Below are 23,496 nucleotides of genomic sequence, written 5' to 3' on the forward strand. Positions count from 1 at the left end.
AAGGAGGAGGCATCCATGGTAACCTGTGAGCTGAACTTTGGGGACTGAATATTTTGTGCTGAGGCTGAAGATTCCAGTCTTGGAAGCGTCTTGAATTATCAACGGGTGGACTTGGGCATTTAACTATACCAAGTTATATATGCCACTGTATCACTGCTGCAGTGGTCCCTTCTGCTTTTAGGGTTCCCTCTGTCAGAGCTGTGAGGTAGCTTTCTAATTTACACTCTTTCCCTATTAAAATCCTTTTACAGCATTAGATTATGCCATAGTTGGCAATTCTGAGTTCCTAAAAATACCAGAGTCACTGCAGCTGATCTTATTCTGACTAGTGAAGTGCTAATGACTCAGAAACACAGTCTTCTCCCTTCCCATTGCCTGTGACAGGCCTCCATATGTTTTCATTGACTTAGCGATTTTGGCTTATTGCATCTAAATGCATACATGGTAAATTTAGATTTATGACTTTAAAAAAATATTCTCAAACATGTTTCGTAGTGTGTGTTTTCAGGCTTTGTGTGTGAACATTAACGCCCAATATTAAAGTCACCTGGCCCTGAACTGAGACCTACTACTCTGAATTTTGTCGTAATTAGTCTTTCTCTCTGATTCTTTAGTTAAAAAGATTTGGCTTAATGATTGTTTAAACTTGGGCAGTCAAGCACAGGGTCAAGCAAATAAGTGTTTGATATGCTCAGGTAACTGAAACTGAAGCATCAGCTGCCCGGAGATACTGCCCACGGCCGGGAATCCAGCTCTTAGTTAAACACAATTGCAGTTTGAACATTTGTGGGAAAGCTGCACCTTTGAATTTTTTTTTTTTTTTTTTAATTTAGCCAAGTGGAACAAAGACAGTTTGTGAACACACACAAATAGCAGGAAAAAAAAAATGTTACTTTAAAAGTCAGACTCTGGGTTTCTAGTTCCAGGCAGGACAGAGTAAGCACATTCCTTCCTGTCGCTCCTACTGAATGCAACTGTAAAACCTTGGTACAATGCATGGAGCAGCTATTTGAGTGCTCTGAAAAGCAAATAATAGCAGGTGGATTGGGACAGAAGACCAGAATGCGAAGTACCACTGAACTGGCAATGAGTTTACCATTTTCCCCCTCTGGTCTTCCTGCCATTTGGCCCAGAGGCAAGCACAGCTGTGGAAGTACAGTATGTAGGCTAAAAAGGGAGCCCCAGGAAACCTGAAAGTATCTGAGAGATCTCAGAGAAGGAGGAGCTTGGGAAAGCAACTCCATATAGTTATCTATGAGCTCTTGGGCTCATCCCTGAGCTGTATGTGTGGATCTAATCGTACTTAGCATGTAAGTGACTTTGAGAATTTACCTAATAGACCACCACTCAGGTTCCAGACTGGCCACTGTGTGGCGCATGCAGGACACAAATCCAAATAGCATGCAAAGGCTTTGAAAAATAAAACAAAAGTGTTACCATTCTCCAGAAGATTTAAAGAAGACCCACAGTCGTATAATATTCAAAATGTTCATCATACAATCATACTCGGCGTATGAAATCCCAGGGAAATCTCCACTAGCATGGGGGGAGACAACAGATGCTAATGCTGGAGTGACACAGATGTTGGGATTATCCGATGAAGACTTTATTTAAAGCAGCTATTGTACAAATGTTCCAACAAACCGGCTCATACTGTTTTGAAACAAATGGACAAATGAAATTCTTTGCCAAGAAATAGATGATATAAAGAAGAACCAATACAATAATCAAAATGAAAAACTCACTGGATGGTTTCAATAGTAGAATGGAGATGACAGAGGAAAGAATCAGTGAGGTTGAAGATAAATCAATAGAAATTTTGCAAACTGAGTAATAAATTTTAAAAATATTGAGAAAAAAACTAACAGGGTTTCAGGGGCTTGTGGGACAAGAACAGAAGGTCTAACATTCATGTCAGTCCTAGCAGGAGAAGAGAAAAAATGTGGTGCTGAAAATGATAGTGGCTGAAAAATTTCCAAAGTTGGTGAAGGACATACATATACAGATTCAAGAAGTCAGTAGACCAAGCAAGATACATCCAAAGAAACCTACACCAAGACAGATCATAATCAAACTTCTAAAAACTAAAGACAAAGAAAATACTTGAAAGCAGCCAAAGAAAAAGAACATATTCCCTATAGGGGAATGTGGATTTCACCCCAGAAACTATGGAGGCCGTAAGTGGCACAGTGTTTTTAAAGTGCTGAAAGAAAAGAAGTCAACCCAGAATTCTATATTCAGCAAAAACAAACAAACAAAAGCCTTCATAAATGAAGGTAAAACAAAGTCATTTTCAGATGAAGGAAACAGAAAATTTACAGCCAACAGACCTGTACTAAACAACAGTTAAAGGAAGTTCTTTGGATAGAAGGGAAATGATACCAGAAGGAATATTGGAACATCAGTAATGAAGGAAGAGCAACAGAAATAGTAGATATCTGGGTAAATATAATAGACTATTCTCTTCTTGAATTCTTTAAAAATATTTTGATGATTGAAATTATAACATTGTGATAGAGTTTTCAATGTATGCAGGTGTAATATTTAAGATTACTATAACTTAAAGGGGAGAGGGGTAAAGAGACCTATATCATGGGAAAGTTTCTAAATTCCACTTGAAATGGTAAATTATTGATTTAATTAGATTTTGAAGAGCTAAATATATTGTAATCTCTAGAGCACTCAAGTAACTATACAAGGAGATATAATAAAAACCACAGTACATTAAAATGGAAAAGTAGAAAATGTTTAATGCAGAAGAAGGCAGGAATGAGGAAAAAGAGTGATGAAAAACAGGGAAGAAACAGAAAGCAAATAATAAAAAGGTAGATCACGAATCCAAACATATCAATAATTATATTAAATATAAGTAGTCCAAACAAAACCATCAATGCAGAGATTATCGTATTAGATTTTTAAAATAACCCAACTGTATGTAGGAAGGTTAACTACCCAGCCCTGGGTATTTACTCAAGAGAAATGAAAACTTATTCTCACACAATAACCTGTACAAGAATGCTTATTGCATCGCTATTTATAATTGCTTAAAACTGGAAATGGTGCTTTGTGGTGCATCCATAATACAATAGAATACTACTCGCTAATAAAAAGGAACAAACTATTGATGCATATGACAACCTGGATGAATCTCAGAGGCGTTATATTGAGTGAAAGAATCCAGTTTTAAAAGGTTAGGTACTATATGATTCCATTATGTGACAGTATTGAAAATATAAAACCGTAGTGATGGAAAGCATACCAGTAGTCCCCAGGAGTTAGGGATGAGGAGAGAGTGTGACACAAGGGACTTTTTTGGGTTGATGGAACTGTTCTGTATCTTGATTGTGTCACTGGTTATATGTGCTTAAATTCATAAAATTGTACATGAAAAAAGGTCAGTTTTACTATATGATAATTTAAAAAAAGTTTTAAAAAGCTTGACACTGATTTGAGTGCTTTGGCTCAGGAATGAGGTAGAATTCCTTTCATGGAAGTAACTCTCTCTTTTTGTTAATTAGATTTAAAAAAATATATTTATTTATTTACGTGGCTGTGCCACGTCTTAGTTGCGGCATGCAGGGTCTAGTTCCCTGACCAGGGATTGAATCTGAGTCCCCTGCATTGGGAGTGCGGAGTCTTAACCACTAGACCACTAGGGACGTCCCGGAAGTAACTCTCTTATGGTACGGGGTGGTCACTTTAAAGTGAGTTGTGATCCTGCTAGGCATAGTCCAGATCCCCCAAAATGGTTAGATGAAAATAAGAAAGTAGTTGGAATATGGCTTGGGAATAGGACCTTTCAGACACAGAAGCAAAGAAAATGAGGGAGAGTCTGGCCAAGTTGTGGGAAGCCAGGGGCCCCAGAGGAAAGTTGGGCACTAGGAAATTCTCTTTTTGGGGATTTGCAGGGAACTTGGGTTATATTCTATCAAAGATGTTAAAGAAATGAGGGAAGCTAAGCTGGATTACCTAAGGTTTGTCCTGACTCACTTCTAAATTTTCATGTTTCTGTGATATTTATATGCCCTTTTACTTTTTCTTTTAAATGTGTGCACATGTATCCGTGTATGTGTATATTTTTATAAATAATTTTTAAAATGTAGATAAAAAGTATAAGAATAAAAATGTATGTTTAGTTAAAAAAAGGAGACATCTAAGTGATGAAAGTCTAATCCCTTTTGTCAGATTAACTGCTGACACTTAATTTGATTTTAGCTTTATGAAAAATTTACTACCAAATATTGATCACTGATTTTGTATATGCTGTGTACTTTCCACCCAACTGCTCATGCTGTTAACTGCAAACTATTGGATATATTTCTCATCAGAACAGACAGCAAGAGGAAAGAGTCTATTTCCCATTATCCACAGCTAGACTATTCACTTCGTAGTTACTGTTACTGATTTAAAATCCGCCTAGTCCTTTTCCACGAGGGAAGATGATACAGACTTGTGGGTGTAATGGGCTTGGAAGTCAGAAAGACCTGGGCTGCAGTCCTAGCTCCACCACTCCTTCGTTGTGAACCTTGGCCAAACTACACACTTTTTCTCAGCTGGGGCTTATTAGAGAGCCGTCACCTCACAGGATCGTTGCAAGGATTAAGTTCATATCAGCAGCATCCATCTACCCTCCAGGCTCATATCATCCTTCTCTGTTACCACCCTATGGTGGTTTACTGCCCAGCTTACTGTTAACTTGAAAATACATTAAAAAGTTATCACGGGGCTCAAAAGCCAAGTAGCAGTCACCCTGATAACATACGTGCAGTTGAACTGCTGACTCTGTAAGCAGCATTCCTGCCCTTTTACCTAGGCTTCTTCAGAGCTGATAACCTTAAAGACTTCTAAAGACCTTAAAGTGTCTCTATGAGAGGATCAGCGATAAAATATACTTTCGTCGTCAAAACGTGCCAAATATTTCCTTAGCGTGTTTAATTATTTTAATGCGTGGGTTGAGGTTCTGTCATGATCTGCAAAATATAGTGTACAGTCTTGACAGAATGAATCAGAAGAGAATACACGTGCAAATGTGCACTGCAGCCTGAACGTTCCCAACTGGGGCAGGGCTGTATTCAGTGAGAGGTGTGAGTGATGCATTCCCAATCGACCCTAGGGAGTAGATTCTAGAAGAGGGATTAAAGTTTCACTGTAGCAGACCACTAGTAGGAATCAGATGAGCTCGGTTTTCTGGCTAGGAGACATAAAATAAATTGGACTCGATACAACTATGGGTTTAATTCTCCACAAATCTTTGCATTACTGAACAGTACCTCTGCCTTTGGGGCTGCAAGTTGTGTTGTGATCATAGTGGGAGTTCCATGTCTGTTTTGGTGGCTGATATGTGATGGGACAGGGATTGGTTTGCCTAGGGCTTGACCAGACTGGGAGGAAATGGTAATTGGAATCTAGACGTGGCCTTTTTTTTTTTTTTTGCGGTACGCGGGCCTCTCACTGTTATGGCCTCTCCCGTTGCGGAGCACAGGCTCCGGACGCGCAGGCTCAGCGGCCATGGCTCACGGGCCCAGCCGCTCCGCGGCATGTGGGATCCTCCCGGACCGGGGCACGAACCCGCGTCCCCTGCATCGGCAGGCGGACTCTCAACCACTGCGCCACCAGGGAAGCCTTAGACGTGGCCTTTTGACACTGCTCAGCCGTGGTAAAAAAAGATCAAGCGGGATGCTGTTGACAGATACCGAGGTAAGGAAATCGGTGGCAGACCAGAGTGTCCTGTCAGACCGGGGAGAAACTTATTAGTGTCACGTGAGGCGGTGCACTCACATCCAGACAGCAAAGGCTAATGGTGGACATAGGAGGTCAGGAATTGGGGGGCAGGTCTCAGGCCCAGGAGAACATAAAAGCTGCCCAAGTCCTAGAACTATGGTACGCTTGGAGATTTGGTTAGAGGAGTAAGAATCTGATTCACCTGACCTATTTTGGTAAGCGTTTCTCAGTTTTTCCAAAGTAAAGACGGGACTGTTCTTAGTGTGTGGGGCAAGGCTAAGCTGGGAGTTAGGGCCTAATGGTGAGTAGAGGGTAAAGGAGACGCGCAAAGGAACGGCGGGAGTTACAGGTCGTTCAGGAGATTTCTCTGACGTGAACATGTTTTCCGCTGCTTAAAAAAAAATTTTTTTTTAAAGTAACGTTTATACCAACTCTGTTCAGGTCCAGTAGCAACTCCCTACCTCTCCTGTGCCCATCCTTGTCTCACTTGCAGAGGCCATCGCTTTCAGCTCTTGAAGCTCTTTTGGTTTCGTATTTACCTTTATATTTCTAATTGACACACTTACAATGCTATTTCTTGATGCTTTTCGATGTTGGACATAACCTAGAGGCTTCCCACTGGGGAAGATTAGCATGTTTTTATATTCTCCAACCGCCCTTTCCTCTTTCTTACCCCTAGACGCTTATCTTTTCCTAAATAGTTGATTTTTTAAGTCAATTAAGTTTTTAACTATGTAAATTATATTTATTTGGTTATTATGACTTTATGTACCATGATCGCTCTTATTTCCTGTAAAACATTGTGTTTCCTGGAGTTATTTCATTTTTGTCATTTGTGTAGTAATCTCTCTTCTCTGACAGAAGGGTAAAACTCATAATAATATAAACTCATCAGATTGTATGCCATTTTTCACTTCGGAGACATCCCTCCAACTTTGCTTCATAGGCTGCTACGTAGCTGTCTTGGGAATATTCTTCACCTTTTAATATGTAAGATTCCTGTTTCCTGGAACCTGAATCTTCCTTTGTTTTGGAGCCATGATGTTAGGTAACTAACTGAGAAAGGCAGCATGGGAGATAAAATATTTTGAGAGGCTTACGTCCCTGAAAATTGTTCTTTTCCCCTTTCCTCTCATTTGATTCATGGTTGACTAGATATGGAATTCTCGGTTGGAAGTCATTTTCCTTCAGAATTGAAGGCATTGCTTTATTGTCTTTCTAGTTTTCAGTTTTGCTTCTGAGAAATATGCCATTTTGATCCCTGTTCTATTGTATATAAACTGTTTTCCTTTCTAGAAACTTGTAGAATCTTTTTTCGGTGTTCTGAAATTTCAAGCTGAAGTGCTCTAAAGTAGGTTTTTATCAGTCTTTATTCTGAAGTTTTAATAGGTCCTTTCACTGTGAAACTCATGTCCTTCAGTTATGAGCAATCTTCATGTCTTTCTTCTTTGAAATTTTCTACTTTGTGTTTTTTCCATTCTCTCTCTTTTTAAAAATTTATTTAATTTATTTATTTTTGGCTGTGTTGGGTCTTCGTTGCTGTGCACAGGCTTTCTCTAGTTGCGGCAAGCGGGGGCTACTCTTGCAGTGCACGGGCTTCTCATTGTGGTGGCTTCTCTTGTTGCAGAGCACGGGCTCTAGGTGCACAGGCTCAGTAGTTGTGGCTCGCGGGCTCTAGAGTGCAGGCTCAGTAGTTGTGGCGCACGGGCTTAGTTGCTCCGTGGCATGTGGGATCTTCCCGGACCAGCGCTCGAACCCATGTCACCTGCATTGGCAGGTGGATTCTTAACCACTGCGCCACCAGGGAAGCCCTCCATTCTCTTTTTAAAGTTCTTATTTTTCCGTTGTTGGGCGTCTTGGAATAATCCCCTCATTTCTTTCTTTTCTTGCCTTTTCTGTTTCTTAGAAAATTTCAGTTCTTACTTCCCGTCCTGCTTTGGAAGGTTTTTCCTTTAAATTTATGCTGCCATGTTTCCATTTTCCAAGATAACTTTATTTTTTGAATGTTGGAATGTTTCTTGTCTTCTTTTATTTTTCTAATGACTTAATTTTGTTTCTGTTCCCTGCATGACCTTTTTTTCTTCAGAGTTCATTTTCTTCTGTTACCTTTGCTCTTTAACTTTTATGTTAAAATTTCCTCATGTATATGTTGATCCTTGGCCAGTCTTTTATATTTAAGAGTGAGGTACTGAAACGTGAGTGGAGCTGTGTGTGGGCAAGTCTTGTTAACTAGCGGGAAGCTGGACATTTCATTGGGGGACCCACAAACGTCAGTAGCTATGGGTCTTTTCTTTTGGGCCAGTTTTCTCAGAGAAATCCTTCTATCTTCTGGCTGGATAGGTATATATAGAGAGATTGTGTTCTGGAACTAAGGGGAGAAAGGTGTTTTTCTGGATGGGGGAGGTCTCATTGTTCCCAGGCAAAATTTCACTCAATCCCACTGCTTTTAGTAACATGCCTCACTCCCACTCACATTGGGGCCTCGCTGGTTCCACATGTCCGAATAGTAAGCCTTCAGGCATCTTTCTGGGGAGAAGCAGCAGGCACAGGGGGTAACATCTGGTGTGTGTGTCGCTCCAGGCATGTGTGCTAGCCAGTATAGCTGGGTTTCAATGGATACCTTTTAGAAACATATAAAATCTTTATAAATATACAGATGTAGTGGTTCTCTCTGAAAAACATAACTGTCTAGGAAGCTAATTCTGTGTAATTCCTGCTTCTGGGCTTTACATTTTCCTCCTTTGTTTTTTTTTTTTTTTCCTTCAGAGCAAATTGGAGCTTTGGCAGATCAGCATATTGTCCACGTGGCGTGTGGCGAGTCCCACAGTCTGGCCCTCAGTGACCGGGGCCAGCTGTTTTCTTGGGGTGCAGGGAGCGATGGTCAACTAGGACTCATGACTACCGAGGACTCTGTGGCAGTACCCAGGTAAGAATGTCAGTTGCTGTAAATATTATTTCCTGCTAGTTTCTTTGTTAGATTCCTTGGTTTGGGTTCTGCTTTCTTCTTTTGATTGTTGTCTCCTTTGTGTCACTGTCATGCCTTATACTGTTATAACACTTGTCACAAAAATTGTAATTATTTATAGAAGTGTCTGTCTCCAGTTAAAAAATGTGAGTTGTTCAGGAACTGTACTTTATTTATTCCAGTAGCCTAGTTGCTGGCAGAGTGTTTGGAACTCAATAATGTTTGAATAAAAAAACACCTTTTCATATTGCTGGACTTACAAACCTTTAACTTAAAATTGCAAACCTAAAACAATTATTCAATGAGTCACTTTAAAATAGAATTACAAGGCTGACTTGATACTCTAATAACAGGCCAAATTACCTTAAGCATTACCAACAGCTAAAATACCAAATATACATAAGTTGTTTAACACAAAAGTACTAATACAATGGTTTTTAGTCCCTTAAGTATTTACTTAATTCTGAATCTTAGATGATTTGGCTAAATACGTAACAGATGCTTCACCACTAAGTAAATGTCTAAAATATTGAAGTTACTTTCAGGTGGACGTTTTGGAGGGGGGGCGTCTCTGTTTGTTGAGGGTTCTTAATGATCAAAGGGACCACTGGTTTATTTCCTTCATATAATTCCTGCTCCTTTATACTGCAAATGTACAACATTCCTTGTATTGCAGTACTTGTCACATTCTTTGCAATTTTTAATTTAATAACTATTTTTAGTACAATCTTGATGCCAGGAGACCTGGATCATTCATTTTAGCATCACCATTGCTAAGGGTGCTCCAGCACATGCATTGCTCAGTACAAGTGTGTTTATTAAATGCTTCTCCCCCCCTGCCCAATTATTGTCCCTTTTAAAGGACAATACATTCTTCTTCCTCTTCCTTTTTTGCCCTTCTTAGATTTTTGTCTCTTTAATCAAAAGCTGTTTCAGGGAAAAGAGGAACAGGGAGGTAAGAATGATTTGATTCCATTTCCTGATTTAGAACAGGTGATGTCTTGGGTTCATTACTTCCAAAAATTAATTTGGGGGGAAGAGGGAGAGTAGAAATTTAAAAAAGGGGGATGTTATATTTTAAGAAATTGTACTATTAAGGAAAAGATTTATAACATTAATGACAAAAGTATTTCATTCGTTGATGTCCAGAGACTCAAGAAAAGCTGTTTAGTGGCATTTCATTTCTAAAAATGGAGTAATCTGTGTTAGAGTAGCAGTTTGTTATTATTTTTATTAGTCATGTCTAAATTATGGATGACTTCTGAGGGTTTAGTTTGTATATAATTTCATATTATAACTTAAATTCATTAATTCATACCTTAGTATTGTGGAAAGTAACATAGATTCGAGGTCATACGGACTCAGATTCCAGTACTGGCTCTATTACTTATTAGGTGAATGACCTTGGGCAAATTGTTGAACTTATCTAGGCCTCGATTTCCTAACTTAAGAATGGAGTTACTTAGTATTGGGTACCTTTACAAAGTTATTGGGAGGATGCAGTAAGACGAGTAGGTAAAACACAGTATATGCTTGTGCATGTGTATCCCGCTTTCTCCACCTCAAGGGTATAATTTCTTATTGTTTGTCTTGTCCTTTTGACCTGCTTCCTCTCTGTAACTGTGATTGTGGAGGTTGTATTGAGGGTAATGGTGACCCATAGAGGGAGGAGTGTGGGGAATTTGAGTGGAAGCTGGCCAGGAAAAAGGGCTGTTGCCGCATAAGTTTCTGAGACACTGGGCCCCAAGGCAGTATTACATTTTCCAATTTAAAAAAATAGTGGGGTTCTACAAGCTATTGATACATGCAGCAATTTGGACAAATGTCCAGGGAATTATTCTGAGTGAAAAAGAAGCCAATCCCAAAAGGCTACCTACTGTATGGTTCCATTTATATAACATTCTCAAAATGACAAAATTGTGGAAATGGAGGGTAGATTAGTGGTTGCCAGGGGTTACGAATGGGGGAGGGGAGGAGTGGTTATAAAAGTACAACAAAAGGAATCCTTGTGGTGTTGGAACCACTGAGTATGGTGCTGGATACATGAGCCTACACAGGTGACACAAATACTACAAACTCAGAAATGAGTACAAATAAAACTGGGGAAATATTGGCCTGGCCAAAAAGTTCGTTCGGGTTTTCCTGTAACATCCTATGGGAAAACCTGAATGAACTTTTTGGCCAACCCAAACATAAATGAGATTGGTAGGTTATATTAATGTCAGTATCTTTGTTATGATACTATGCTGTAGTTTTGCAAAATGTCATCACTGGGGGAAACTGGACAAAGTGTACAAGGGATCTCTGTATTATTTCTTACAACTGCATGTGAATCTACAATAAAAAATAGTTGGGTTCTGTTTGGTACTAAATGCATATGTGAACTCTTGTATAAATTTTTTTAGATCTGAGAAAATAAACCATTAACAAAAGCAACATCTACGTATCACTCTAAGTAACCCCCTCCTCGCCTATTGGATGTCTGTCTTCTAAAATGCCCCTTCCCGAAAGTGTGCCCGTCTGACTCCTTTGTTCCCATGGCATACACTTAATGAAGAGGAAAATGGCAACTTGTGAATTACTAAAATAGGAAGCAGCAGATGTTCTCAGGCTGTCCACCTCTGTTGGGCAGTGCCAAGCATGAATTTTTTCTTTTAATTCTCACCACAACCCTGTGGATGGGTACTGTTCTTATCTCTGTCTTTGACACGAGCAAGCAGAGCAGCGGGATTTAAAAGTTATCATATGGGGCTTCCCTGGTGGCGCAGTGGTTGAGAGTCCGCCTGCCGATGCAGGGGACACGGGTTCGTGCCCCGGTCCGGGAAGATCCCACATGCCGCGGAGCGGCTGGGCCCGTGAGCCATGGCCGCTGAACCTGCGCGTCTGGAGCCTGTGCTCCGCAACGGGAGAGGCCACAACAGTGAGAGGCCCGCATACCGCAAAAAAAAAAAAAAAAGTTATCATATGATCTTCCTCTTTATCATCCTAGGGAATCAGAGTTTTGGAGGCATTGCCCTTCTTAATTTTTTAAAGTTATGGTAAAATACACATAACGTAAAATTTACCATCTTATCCATTTTAGAGTGTACAGTTCAGTAGTGTTAAGTATATTCACGTTGCTGTGTGACCAATCTCCAGAACTTTTTTCTCTTGCAGAAATTTAACTCTGTACTCATTAATGACAACTCCCCATTTCTCCTCTTCCCAGCCACTGGCAGGCACTGTTAGACTTTGATTTGTATGAATTTGACTAGTCTAGATATCTCACGTAAGTGGAATTATGGAGTATTTGTCTTTTTGTTACTGGCTTATTTCACTTAGCATAATGTCCAAGTTTCATCCATGTTGTAGCATGTGTCAGTTTTTGTTCTTAAAGGCTGATGAATGTTCTGTTGTATACATATTCCAAATGTGTATACCTCATTTATTTTTCTGGTCATCTGTTGATGGACACTTGGGTTGCTGCCACCTTTTGGCCATTTTGAATAATGCTGCTATCAATGTGGGTATACAAATATCTCTTTGGTACCCCGGCTTTCAGTTCTTTTGGATATATACCCAGAAGTGGGATCGCTGAATCATGGCATTGCCCTCATTTGAAAGCCATTTAGATACTAGCCATGTTCTTAGGGATCTTTCTTCTGTAGTTTACTCCTTTCGTCCCTGAATTGGAGATGACAAGGTGGGAATTAACAGCGGGCTATGGTAATGGGTTTAGGTGCAGTTTTTTTTTTTTTTTTTTAAACAGTAGCTACCTAAGAGGCAGGAGGTTAGTGAAAGACTTAATAGAATTATATCATGTAAGATTATATGTTTGGTTTTAAAAAGTCTTTTGTGAAAGATGTTACTTATTACAACTGTTTTGTTTAGTTGGGAATATTTCCAGTCATTGTTCGTGAATGCCCTTCTTAAGGAAAGTCTTTTCTGTTTTAGGTTAATACAGAAGCTGAACCAGCAGACAATATTGCAAGTTTCCTGTGGCAACTGGCACTGCTTGGCTCTTGCAGCTGGTAACGTACATCTCTGCTGATGTTCTGTTAATTTGAGAACCATTTCTCTTTGCATTTTTGTGTGATGTTATCTAACTGGATACCTTTAACTAGTCAGGGTCTGTGCATTCCTGTTGGACAGCAGCAATTCGCAGACAGCCTTCGTGTAGCTCATACTTTTCTCAGGGTTTGGATGATGAAGGAGGTGGTCATCATTGCTGCTCCCACTGTCTCTCGGGGGAAGGTGAAGAGGAAACAGTACGTCAGTCGTGTTCTTGAGCAGAAGATCGGTTTTTCTTAGCTGTAGCTCACTGTGGCGTTACATTCCACCATGAAGCTCCCAAATAAATGAAGAAGATGGAGTTAGAAAAACCTAAGCCAGCAAATAATGCTGTATTTTGTTAGGATAAATTTGAGGGGAAGTCGGCACTAACAGGTCCTGCTTGATTCTCTGTGGTGCCGTCCGGGTCATAGCTGGACCCCGTGAAGTCCTGGGTCTCCCTCATGGTCCTGGTGTGGTCAGAACTCGTTCACCTTGCTTAGTGGATCAAAGCCTGGTAATTGCCTATTCAAAACTGAATTGACTTACACATTTACTTTTTTCTTTGCATAAATGTTAATAGCCTTGGAAGGGTGATAAGGCTCAGCTTATCTCTGTTGTCATGACAAGTGGGAGGTTTGGTTGCAGCATGAAGTGTGTCTGCTCCCTTGCTCTTGGGTGTGTGTGTGTGTTGCGGCCGGAGGGCACTAACAAACGAGCCTACCGGGCAACCCTGGTGTTCTAACAAGGTTATTTTTGTGGATGGCACTTGTATCATTTCTGGTAATACCAGTTATCCTCTTCTTATTTCAGATGGCCAGTTCTTCACGTGGGGGAAGAACAGCCATGGGCAGCTGGGCCTGGGGAAGGAGTTCCCCTCCCAAGCCAGCCCGCAGAGGGTGAGGTCCCTGGAGGGGATCCCGCTGGCACAGGTGACTGCAGGAGGCGCCCACAGCTTTGCCCTGTCTCTCTCGGGAGCCGTATTTGGCTGGGGGATGAATAACGCGGGGCAGCTCGGGCTCAGTGATGAGAAAGGTAGGTGAAGTCTTCACATGGCCCTCTTAACCTCATTTGTTTAGTATGTGCTTCCTGAGGAGCTTGTATGTGCTGGCCCCGTGTCAGGCACTAAGGGTATAGCAGGGACCAAAACAGAGAATACCCTTGGCTTAGCGGAGATTGCCTGCTAGTGGGCAGACGCAAACCACACACCAGTAAGTCTACAGTATGTCACAGGCTTTGAGAGGAAAGGTTCCTATTTCATATGAGGTGGCCAGGGAGCGCCTCTCGGATGAGATGTTTGAGCAGAGCCCTGTAGGAAGTCAAGTCGGAGAGGAGATGTGTAGATACGCTGGGCAGAGCCTGTTCCAGTCAGAGGGAACAGGGTGTGCAAGCAAAAGTTCTGGTGCAGGAGGATCTGTGGTGTGCTCAGGGCTGGGGTGACCGGAAGACGGGAGCTCAGAGAGCTGGGGGGGCCCCATTATGTAAGGCCTGAAGGGCAGGCTAAGGAGTTTGGCTTCTCTCGCTGAAATCAGGGAAGACACCGAGGTGTGGAGGAGAAGAGTGATCCAGTTTAACTTTGCCTAGAGTGGGTGCACGGGGGAAGCTGGAAGACCAGTTTGGAAGTAGTGGGAATAAAGATGGACTTGAATATATTTTGAAGGTGGGCCAGTTGGTTTTGCTCATTGTTGGATGTGTAGTTTGAAAGAAAGAGGAGAAGCTGGAAGGGTGAAGTCGCATTTATGAAATGAGGAAAGCTATGTATGGGGAGTGGGGCGGAGCGGTGGGAAGAACTGGGGAGTGTAGGGAACCCATGAGTAAAGTTTTAAATACGTTAAAAATGAGGCGTCTGTCAGACGTGCAAGTGGAGGTTCAGGCAGGAAGCGGAACATGAGAGTCAGGAGTCCAGGGGGACCCAAAATTCAGGCTAAGACAGCTGTGTACGTCTCAGAGGCAAATGGTAGTGACACTGCTATTTCTCTCATTCTAGATCGAGAGTCTCCTTGCCACGTGAAGCTCCTACGAACACAAAAAGTCGTCTATATCAGTTGCGGAGAAGAGCATACAGCAGTTCTCACTAAAGTAAGGGACTTGGAGTATTCCAGTTTGTTCCGCGGCGCTTTGGTGCTGGGTATGACATGAATGCTTATTTATCACGGTTTGGTTGGTTGGATAGGGCCTTTTAGAGAGAGCAGTTAATGGTGTCTAAAAATAGTCCAGTGTTGTCTCCCTTCTCAGCAACCATCTGCATTCTCGCTCCTCCCTCCCTCCAGTGGTGGTCAGCCTCCAGGCGCTCAAGAAAACGGACCCTTGCCCCATTCCAGTTGACACCTGCTCCCAGGCTAAATGCGTATGACCAGTATCCCTATGAAAGCTCCCCAGTAACAGGAGTTAGACATTAATTCAGCCATACTTCCCTGAAGACCTTTATTAAAGTGGCACAAAAGTATTTTTTTTTTTTAAAAAAAAATTTATTTATTTATTTTATTTTTGGCTGTGTTGGGTCTTTGTTGCTGCACACAGGCTTTCTTTTAGTTGCAGTGAGCGGGGGCTACTCTTCGTTGTGGCGTGCGGGCTTCTCATTGCGGTGGCTACTCTTTGTTGAGGAGCATGGGCTCTAGGCGCACAGGCTCCGTAGTTGTGGCGCATGGGCTTAGTTGCTCCGCAGCTTGTGGGATCTTCCCGGACCAGGGCTCGAACCCGTGTTCCCTGCCCTGGCTGGCGGATTCTTAACCACTGTGCCACCAGGCAAGTCCAACACAAAAGTATCTTTTTCTTCAAGTTGAGCCACAGTGAGATTTAAGAATTTCTAAAAATATGAGGGACTTCCTTGGTGGCTCAGTGGTTAAGACTCCGCCTGCCAATGCAGGGGACACGGGTTCAAGCCCTAGGTCTGGGAAGATCCCACATGCCGCTAAGCCCGCGCGCCACAACTACTGAAGCCCTGCGCGCCTAGAGCCCGTGCTCTGCAATAAGAGAAGCCACCGCAATGAGAAGCCTGTGCACCGCGACAAAGATTCAACACAGCCATAAATAAATAAATAAATAAATAAATAAATTTTAAAAATAAAAATATGAGGATAATACATTCAAATCAGTTATTATTAAGGGAAGCTAGTGGTGTTTAGGGTATGTCCTTCAACCTCCTGAGACTGATATCAGGGAAAAATACGCCCTTTCAGAAAAGATTCTAGAATGCCACTGTGAGAGAGAAAATGCTAAGCTGGCCTGACCCTTTTGGCATTTCTTTGGCATAAATTTGTTCTTAAAGTGATTTTTTTCTATTATGGAAGTAGTTCCTGTTCATAAATAAAGAAGGATTAAGAAGGATTAATCCTTCTTAAATAAAGAAGGATTCTAACTCAAAAAGAATCACTGTGTTAATATTTTGGTGTTTTCAAAGCAGAAATAGAGACACAGACATAGAGAACAAACGTATGGATACCAAGGGGGAAGACGGGGGTGGGATGAATTGGGAGATTGGGAGTGACAAATACGCACTATTGATACTATGGGTAAAATAGATAACTAATGAGAACCTACTGTGTAGCACAGGGAACTCTACCCAGTGCTCTGTGGTGACCTAAATGAGAAGGAAATCCAAAAAAGAGGTGATATATGTATACGTATAGCTGATTGACTTTGCTGTATAGTATAAACAAACACAATATTGTAAAGCAACTATACTCCAATAAAATATATATTTTTTTGGTGTTAAAAAAGTTCAAGGTATATATAACTTTCAAATATATATAGCAATATTCTGTGTTCTTTTAAAACAAGCCATTTAAATATATGTAAAAAAGAACAATGTAATTAATGTTTTAAAATTACCTATTTCTTTTGCTTCTAAAACAGTTACATCTAGAGAGAATGAAAAGGTGTTTTCATCTCGAACAAATACTATTATAGATTCACTTTAATAAAATGCCTTAGCATTTGTTCAAGTACAGCTGCTAAAAAGATCTTACTTTCCAAGGAATCTGTGGAGCATTTAATTTTTTACATATAAATGATTGTGCAAAATCATCTCATTTCACCTTTTTCTTCTTTTTTTGTTTTCCTTCTTATTAACACATCGTTGTACTTTTAAACAACTTCCAGAATTTATAGATGGTACACATTCCCTTGAGCAGTACTGTCTTTATTCCATAAAGGTGTAGTCTTAAGTTCTTTTAAAATTATTTTTCCATTTAATCAACATTCCAAAGAAGTGATTGGCTAAGTATCAAGCGAGCGTAGCGTTCTTATACAGACCGTTGTGATATGAATTTTGTGTACAGAGGCTAAAGGAGTGTACGCAAACTCAGAGACACAGTGCAGTCATGTGGTATTTGCTCCTTGTTAGAGTGGAGGTGTGTTTACCTTTGGTGCTGGTTCCTGTGGGCAACTTGGACATGATTCCATGAATGATGAGGTTAATCCAAGAAGAGTTCTGGAGCTGATGGGCAGTGAAGTCACTCAGATTGCCTGTGGCAGGTGAGTGGTCCTAAGAGCTTCCTCATAGATATTAAGACCCAGAAATGGATCATGTCTTTGTAGTGATGGAGAGTGTGGTTAGACGCAGCCACCATCCTTTTAAGAAATCTTAACTGCATGCACACCTATGGTGAAAGTTTGGAGAGAGTCCGATCTGAGCAGGGTGTGGCGAGGAAGGGTTTTAGAGAAGCAGAGCCACCTGGGGCCAGTAGGCTTCTTTGGGGTAAAGAATAGCACGATGTGTGGGAGACGTGAAGAAAGGAAAGTGAGAGAGCCTCAAAGAATGTCTTGGAAATTTTGCTGCCCCCCCCCCCCGCCTCTTCCCACTCATCCCAGATGCAGCAGGCCTTCAGCTCTTTCCGAGAAGTCTTGCCATCATCCCGATGACGTAGATTATTGGGGAAGGATGGTGTTTCGAAGAGCCAGCGCTGCAAAAAAACAGGCACGTGTGAACACAAGGGGCAGCCCTAGGATGTGCAGTGCTCACACGTGGAAGTAAAAAGTCAGAGTGTGTATTAACCCGTATCAGAAGGGATGCTGATGCATTAATTTACATTATTTTCCCCCAGACAACACACCCTAGCCTTTGTGCCTTCTTCTGGACTCATCTATGCATTTGGTTGTGGAGAAAGAGGTCAGTTAGGAACTGGACACACTTGTAATGTCAAGTGCCCGTCTCCTGTGAAAGGTTGCTGGGCCGCCCATAGCGGCCAGCTTTCAGCCAGAGCTGGTAAGAGTGATTTTTTTTATTAGAATTTAATGGTCTTTTAAATGCTAAAAACAACTGTTTATAGAACACATATTTATTTTTTACCTTGAGGTCTTTTGGAAGGAATGAATGTGAGATATTTTCTTTGAACGTCAATCAACAAGTATTTGAGTATTCACTATGCATGAGGCTCTATAGTTGAGATCCTAGAGAATAAAGCAAAACATGTCATTTTGGCCCTAACGACCTTGATGGTGGCGTATACATTTTATTATTGTTGCTGATAATTGAGTGCTTAACCAAGTTCTGTAACCATGCTGAGCCCTGAAAACAGCCTTAAGAACCTAGTGGTCATTATCCCCATGTTGGAGATGAGGAAACTGAGTCTTAAGGAGGTTAAGTAACTTGCCCAAGATGATACAGATTCGGGGAACAGGATTTAAAACCAGGTCTGCCTCATTCTGAAGCCTGTGTTCTTTTTTTTTTTTTTTTTTTTTGAGGTACGCGGGCCTCTCACTGTTGTGGCCTCTCCCGTTGCGGAGCACAGGCTCTGGACGTGCAGGCTCAGCGGCCGTGGCTCACGGGCCCAGCCGCTCTGCAGCATGTGGGATCTTCCCAGACCGGGTCACGAACCCGTGTCCCCTGCATCGCCAGGCGGACTCCCAACCACTGCACCACCAGGGAAGCCCTGTGTTCTTTTTTTTAATTTTTAAAAATGTTATACAGTTTTTAAAGATTACACTCCATTTACAGGTATTACAGAATATTGGCTATATTCCCGGTGTTGTACAACACATCCTTGTAGCCCATCTTATACCCGGTAGTTTGTACCTCCCATGCCCCAATCCTATATTGCCCGCCCTAGTTCGAACAAACCACTAGTTCGTTCTCTATATCTGTGTCTTAAAGCCTGTGCTCTTAACGCTTGTACTGTGTTACCTTTCCTTTATGATTGCTATTTTGGTCAAAACATGACATGATTTCTTTTCATGCCATTTTTTCCTTCTCTTAAAAAATAGTGGAATTTTGTTCCATTTCATTTCAAAATAGTTCCATTTCATTAGAAATCAAAATAAGGCAGTCACTCAGTAAGAGTGACTTGAAATAATAAATCCAGAAGCTTAAATGCAGCTGGAGAGTCATTAGAAAGAAGTGTGATTTAATAATTAATTAATTTTGATTTTGAAGGCTGTAAAATGACACACTTCTGGCTTGATGAGAATTTTATTTTAACAGTAACGATCATAAGTTCCCTGCTGGATTATAAGAAACTTAAGTACAGGGATGGAGTCTTTTCCTCTTTATAAACCTGGCATATAGCACAGGGCCTGGCACAAACTTCTCACTGAATAAATATTTATGGAAGGAACATACGAGCATCTAAAAATGTAGTGGAACTTAAAATGTAAACTAAACAAGATTTTGTTTAGGTGATGTTACCCAAAGTGAAAGAATGGCTTGGTGTCCTCTTCTGAATCATTTGTAAATTTCTTCTTCTCTAAGGCATTGTACACATGTTAGGAATGCGTATATTTAAGAAATACACCAATGTAAAAAACTCAAACATTTTATAGGTTAATTTGAAACCACAAAGCTTTTGAAGTTTAATTACCGCATAACTTATGTGATCGTAAATCTGTGCTTGGATGTTTGCCAAAGTAGGTAAATTTCAATTTGTTATGTAAATGCTGTGGTTTTAGGAACCTTCATGGTAATGTGGGAGCACAGAGGAAGGCATCAAGGAGTATTCCGGTTAGAGGAAGTCTGAGCTGTGTCTTAAAGGATGATTTGGAGTTAGCCAGGTAGAGGATTGTGAGTGGGTGGGCAGTGGTGAGTACCGTGGAATTGCACATTCCAGGGGCACCTTTCCAGTTATGCTCTAGGAGGCGCCATTCATGGAGAATACGGTGTGCACTGGGGGAGGTAGAGGAAGAGGCGTGGAGGTAGGAGGTAGTGTGGTGCACTAGAAATGAAAGCAAGGTGGTGGTAGGGGTGTGTCAGCACGGGTGCAGTATGATGGGAGGCAGAGCTGGGGTAGGATGTGGAGGTCTTCCGGAGGGGCTGCAGACCGCCACCCTCAGGGGCCGAATGATTTCTTAGCAGACGTTATGGTTTATGGTAGTGACTCTTTTAAACTTCAGGGCAGTGGCATGACAGACTTAGAACGAAAAACAGAAACGAGGTCAGGACAAGCTGGCAGTGGGAGGGAGGCAGGGAGGGTTAGAGTGGAAGATACAGTCTTATATGTTTAGTTTTAACTGAAGTAGAAACAGTCCTGGGAAGAGAGCCGGGGGAGGAGGTTTCTTCTCGGACAGAATTAAATGGATAGGAAACCGTTCTGAAGCACGTTTTGGAATATTAGAAAAGGGGATCAAGGAAGAACGTTAATTGTTGAAAACTATGCTCTTGAAAATTTTCTTGACAGATCGCTTTAAATATCGTATTGTCAAGCAGATCTTCTCTGGAGGAGACCAGACTTTTGTACTTTGCTCCAAATATGAGGTAAACCTTTCTTTTGACTATTACTTTGGGGGTGGAATAATGGTGAACTAATATTTATTTTAATAAATAATTACATGAGAGCAACGTTACTCTTTGTTTCTACCCATTTTATTATATTAAAATAAGCCAACTAAACCTTGAGGTCATCTCCATTTTGCTTCCTTGAGGTGCCAATAATTTTCTTGGTATTTTAATCACAGAGTTCTAATTTATAATTGAACATTATTTATTTATATCTGGATTTGTCCCAAAAGAGATTTAAGGGAGACCTTAGAGAGTTCATACTTACTTTGGGATTATTTGACTTTCCATTCTTTGCTTCCCTGTTAAGTAGCCACAAATGCTGGGTGTTTGAGAGCTCTCTGGGTTGGTTGATGTGATGGAGCCTGCACGAAGTATAAGAGATGCCACGGTATTCAGCTCTCCTTTGTTATTTATCGTCTGCTCGTAGCACCACGCTAAAATTTCCCTCAGGTTGTCTCCTGCATCACTGTGGTGGGTAAGTCAGGAAGAATGACATTCTCTCAGGACTGAAGGTTGTGGAGAACGTGGGCCAGGTATCTGTGACAGGGCTTTAATTCACCCCCCTCTCTGGACGAGAAATGTCAGCCTGAAATCAGCACAGATTTGTTTCCTGCTTTCCACCCCCTGCCCTGCTCTCAGGCTTCCTCTCCTCTCTCCCTCCCTGCCCCTCTCCTCCCCTGTCCACCTTGCTTTTATTCAACAAGCACTTAGGGAGGACCAGCGGTCTGTAGTGCATGGATCCTTATCTTACGCTGGAGGAGCAGGGAAGGGCCCTTGGTGATGACAAAGGAATCAGAATAGGTTGGAAAGAAAATGAGGGTCTGTGGACACAAGGGGCCTTGTCGCTGCTGGAAACTCTCCGCCTCTCTCTGATACTTCGCCATCTTTCAATACGCGATGTTCTTGCCTTCTAGTCAGTATCATTCTATGACTTTGGTATTAAAGGTTGTGGTGGAGTCTGAGGCTGCAGGTTGGACAGCTGAAACTGACAATTAGCTCTTTTCCAGGTCAGGATCCTGGAGAAAGTTCTGTTGAGTGCAGCCATCTGGGGTGATTTGGAACTGTTGCTTTAGACCTATCTTAGGACCAGCTTCAGTGCTTCACAGAGAAACCTTGAGAAAAGCTGAGACTATTCTTTGTTCCTTTAAGATGCTAATAGAGCGAAATATGAAAAGCCCCGAATCTCTGCAGGATAACTTTGTGTCCACAGGTAGTAGAGTTTGAAGTATTCATTTCCCTATGAAACTGGCTTGATTAGCCAACTTCAATTTTCCTGTGAAATTCAACATAAAACTTTGTTTCATTTCTTTTGTAAATATGGTATCTGATATTCGTACTTGGCTTTTAAATTTACTGTAATTAACACTGTTGGGACTGGAGAACAAAACGTTGATGAGAAGGAAGTGAAAGTAGCATATTGTTGGAGAAATTAAATTTTCCAGGTTAAATTTTAAACAGCTGCAAGAGTTGTATGCATTAAAAATGTAAGATAACAAAGACAAAAGAAACTAAAAATAGAATATGACTTAGAAAAGTATTGTTTGTGTGCTTGATTTTGAAGTATAATTAACCTACAACACTATTTTAGTTCCTGGTACACAGCATAGTGATTTGATATTTCTATAATTTCAAAATGGTCGCCACAAGAAGTCTAATTACCATCTGTCACCATACAAAGATATTACATAATTATTGACTAAGACCTAGGAGTCTTAAAAACATGCTGATGTCTCTAGAGATTCTGATTTAACGGGTCTAGAGTGTGACTTGGCTGTCGGGATTTTTGAAAGCTCTGGTGATCCAAAGTGCAGCCACAGTTGGGAAACACCGACCTAGACCAATTTTTTCTTTTGGGGCTGTATGTAATTCGAAGGTGTGGAAAATGGACGCATTTTCTGGAGTCTTTGTGTGATTCTGAGGTTGCACTACATCCTAAGGCATCTGTGGTTTACTGGACTTGCAATGAAGACTGACAGAATAGCTCTGTGTTTATATTTTATTGTAAGTATGTGTTAGTGTCTGTGTTCAGCTACCCCTGTGAATGGGGGAAGTAATTAAAATTTACAGGACAGTGGGTTGCAAGACCATGGTGGAGAGGCAGTCTTGTTTGTGTGTTCTCAAGTGTCTGCTCTGTCTTATAGGTTTTCTCTATGTAATCCAAGATGGCTTTTGTTCTCTCAGTAGATGTCTGTGGTCATTTTCGTAAAATAATTATCAAGAACAGGTGATCATAAACTTTGACGAGCGTCTCTGATTTGTTACATGCCCTTCTCCTTTCCCCTTATAATGATATCAAAACTGATAACTCTGAGAAGATAACCAAGAAAATTTACTCAGAAAGTTGTGTTTTTATGTGCAGGTGCAAAGGAGAAAAAGTGATCATCTGGTTAATGCTTTAATATTACTTTTTTCCTCCTTTTTAGTGACAAGTACAGGAGGCATAAAGCACTCTCAACTTCTTAGTTCTAGATCAAGAACAGGATTAGGGGAAACTAAGGTGAAAAAGAGCCATTTTAGGAAATAGAAGTGCTTATATTATTATTATTTTTTAATCTCACTGAAGAAAGGACGTGCAAGTACAGTGCTGGGCGGCATTTGGGATTTTCAAGGCCAGTTTTTTTTTTTTTTTTTTCTTTTCTTGCGGTATGCGGGCCTCTCACTGTTGCGGCCTCTCCCGCTGCGGAGCACAGGCTCCGGACGCGCAGGCTCAGCGGCCATGGCTCACGGGCCCAGCCGCTCCGCGGTATGTGGGATCCTTCCGGACCGGGGCACGAACCCGCGTCCCCTGAATCGGCAGGCGGACTCTCAACCACTGCGTCAAGGCCATTACTGACATGTCCTTTTTGTTACCTTTCTTATAAATTTATAGCTCTATCCTCTGAGCAAGGCATTAAGAGGCATTAAGTTTTCAAGGATGATTTGCGATACAGATTGTAACTGAACTCTGACTTTTTATAATACATTTTGTTGGAGTTTGGTCAACACCTATGGCAAATGATAAGTAATGTGTAAGCCTCGATGTTATGGTGAGTCAAAGCAGAGCGGGAAAGAAGCCTGAAGAAGTCATATT

The 23,496-nt window shown here is 41.3% G+C and overlaps 1 protein-coding gene across 8 annotated transcripts in view; it reads left to right on the forward strand.

Moving 5' to 3' along the window:
- The window catches only part of HERC3 (HECT and RLD domain containing E3 ubiquitin protein ligase 3), a 137,031-nt gene that overhangs the window by 32,935 nt on the left and 80,600 nt on the right, over nucleotides 1–23,496 (forward strand). For 7 of the 8 annotated variants that reach the window (XR_003795421.1, XR_003795420.1, XR_003795419.1 and 4 more), the window contains 7 exons: nucleotides 8,488–8,647; nucleotides 12,620–12,696; nucleotides 13,529–13,750; nucleotides 14,703–14,794; nucleotides 17,061–17,191; nucleotides 17,761–17,921; nucleotides 20,326–20,402. Coding sequence is in view for 5 of the 8 variants with exons in the window: in XM_029234523.1 (XP_029090356.1) it covers nucleotides 8,488–8,647; nucleotides 12,620–12,696; nucleotides 13,529–13,750; nucleotides 14,703–14,794; nucleotides 17,061–17,191; nucleotides 17,761–17,921; nucleotides 20,326–20,402 (920 nt within the window). In the remaining 3 variants the exon portion in view is untranslated. Of the gene's footprint in view, nucleotides 1–4,343; nucleotides 5,698–8,487; nucleotides 8,648–12,619; nucleotides 12,697–13,528; nucleotides 13,751–14,702; nucleotides 14,795–17,060; nucleotides 17,192–17,760; nucleotides 17,922–20,325; nucleotides 20,403–23,496 lie in introns of those variants that run through there. The other variant, XM_029234526.1, reaches the window with a different exon arrangement.

This window comes from Monodon monoceros, unplaced genomic scaffold (assembly GCF_005190385.1).
Source record: "Monodon monoceros isolate NGI ecotype Baffin Bay Population unplaced genomic scaffold, NGI_Narwhal_1 Super_Scaffold_20, whole genome shotgun sequence".
In the NCBI taxonomy this organism is placed as follows: Eukaryota; Metazoa; Chordata; class Mammalia; order Artiodactyla; family Monodontidae; genus Monodon; species Monodon monoceros.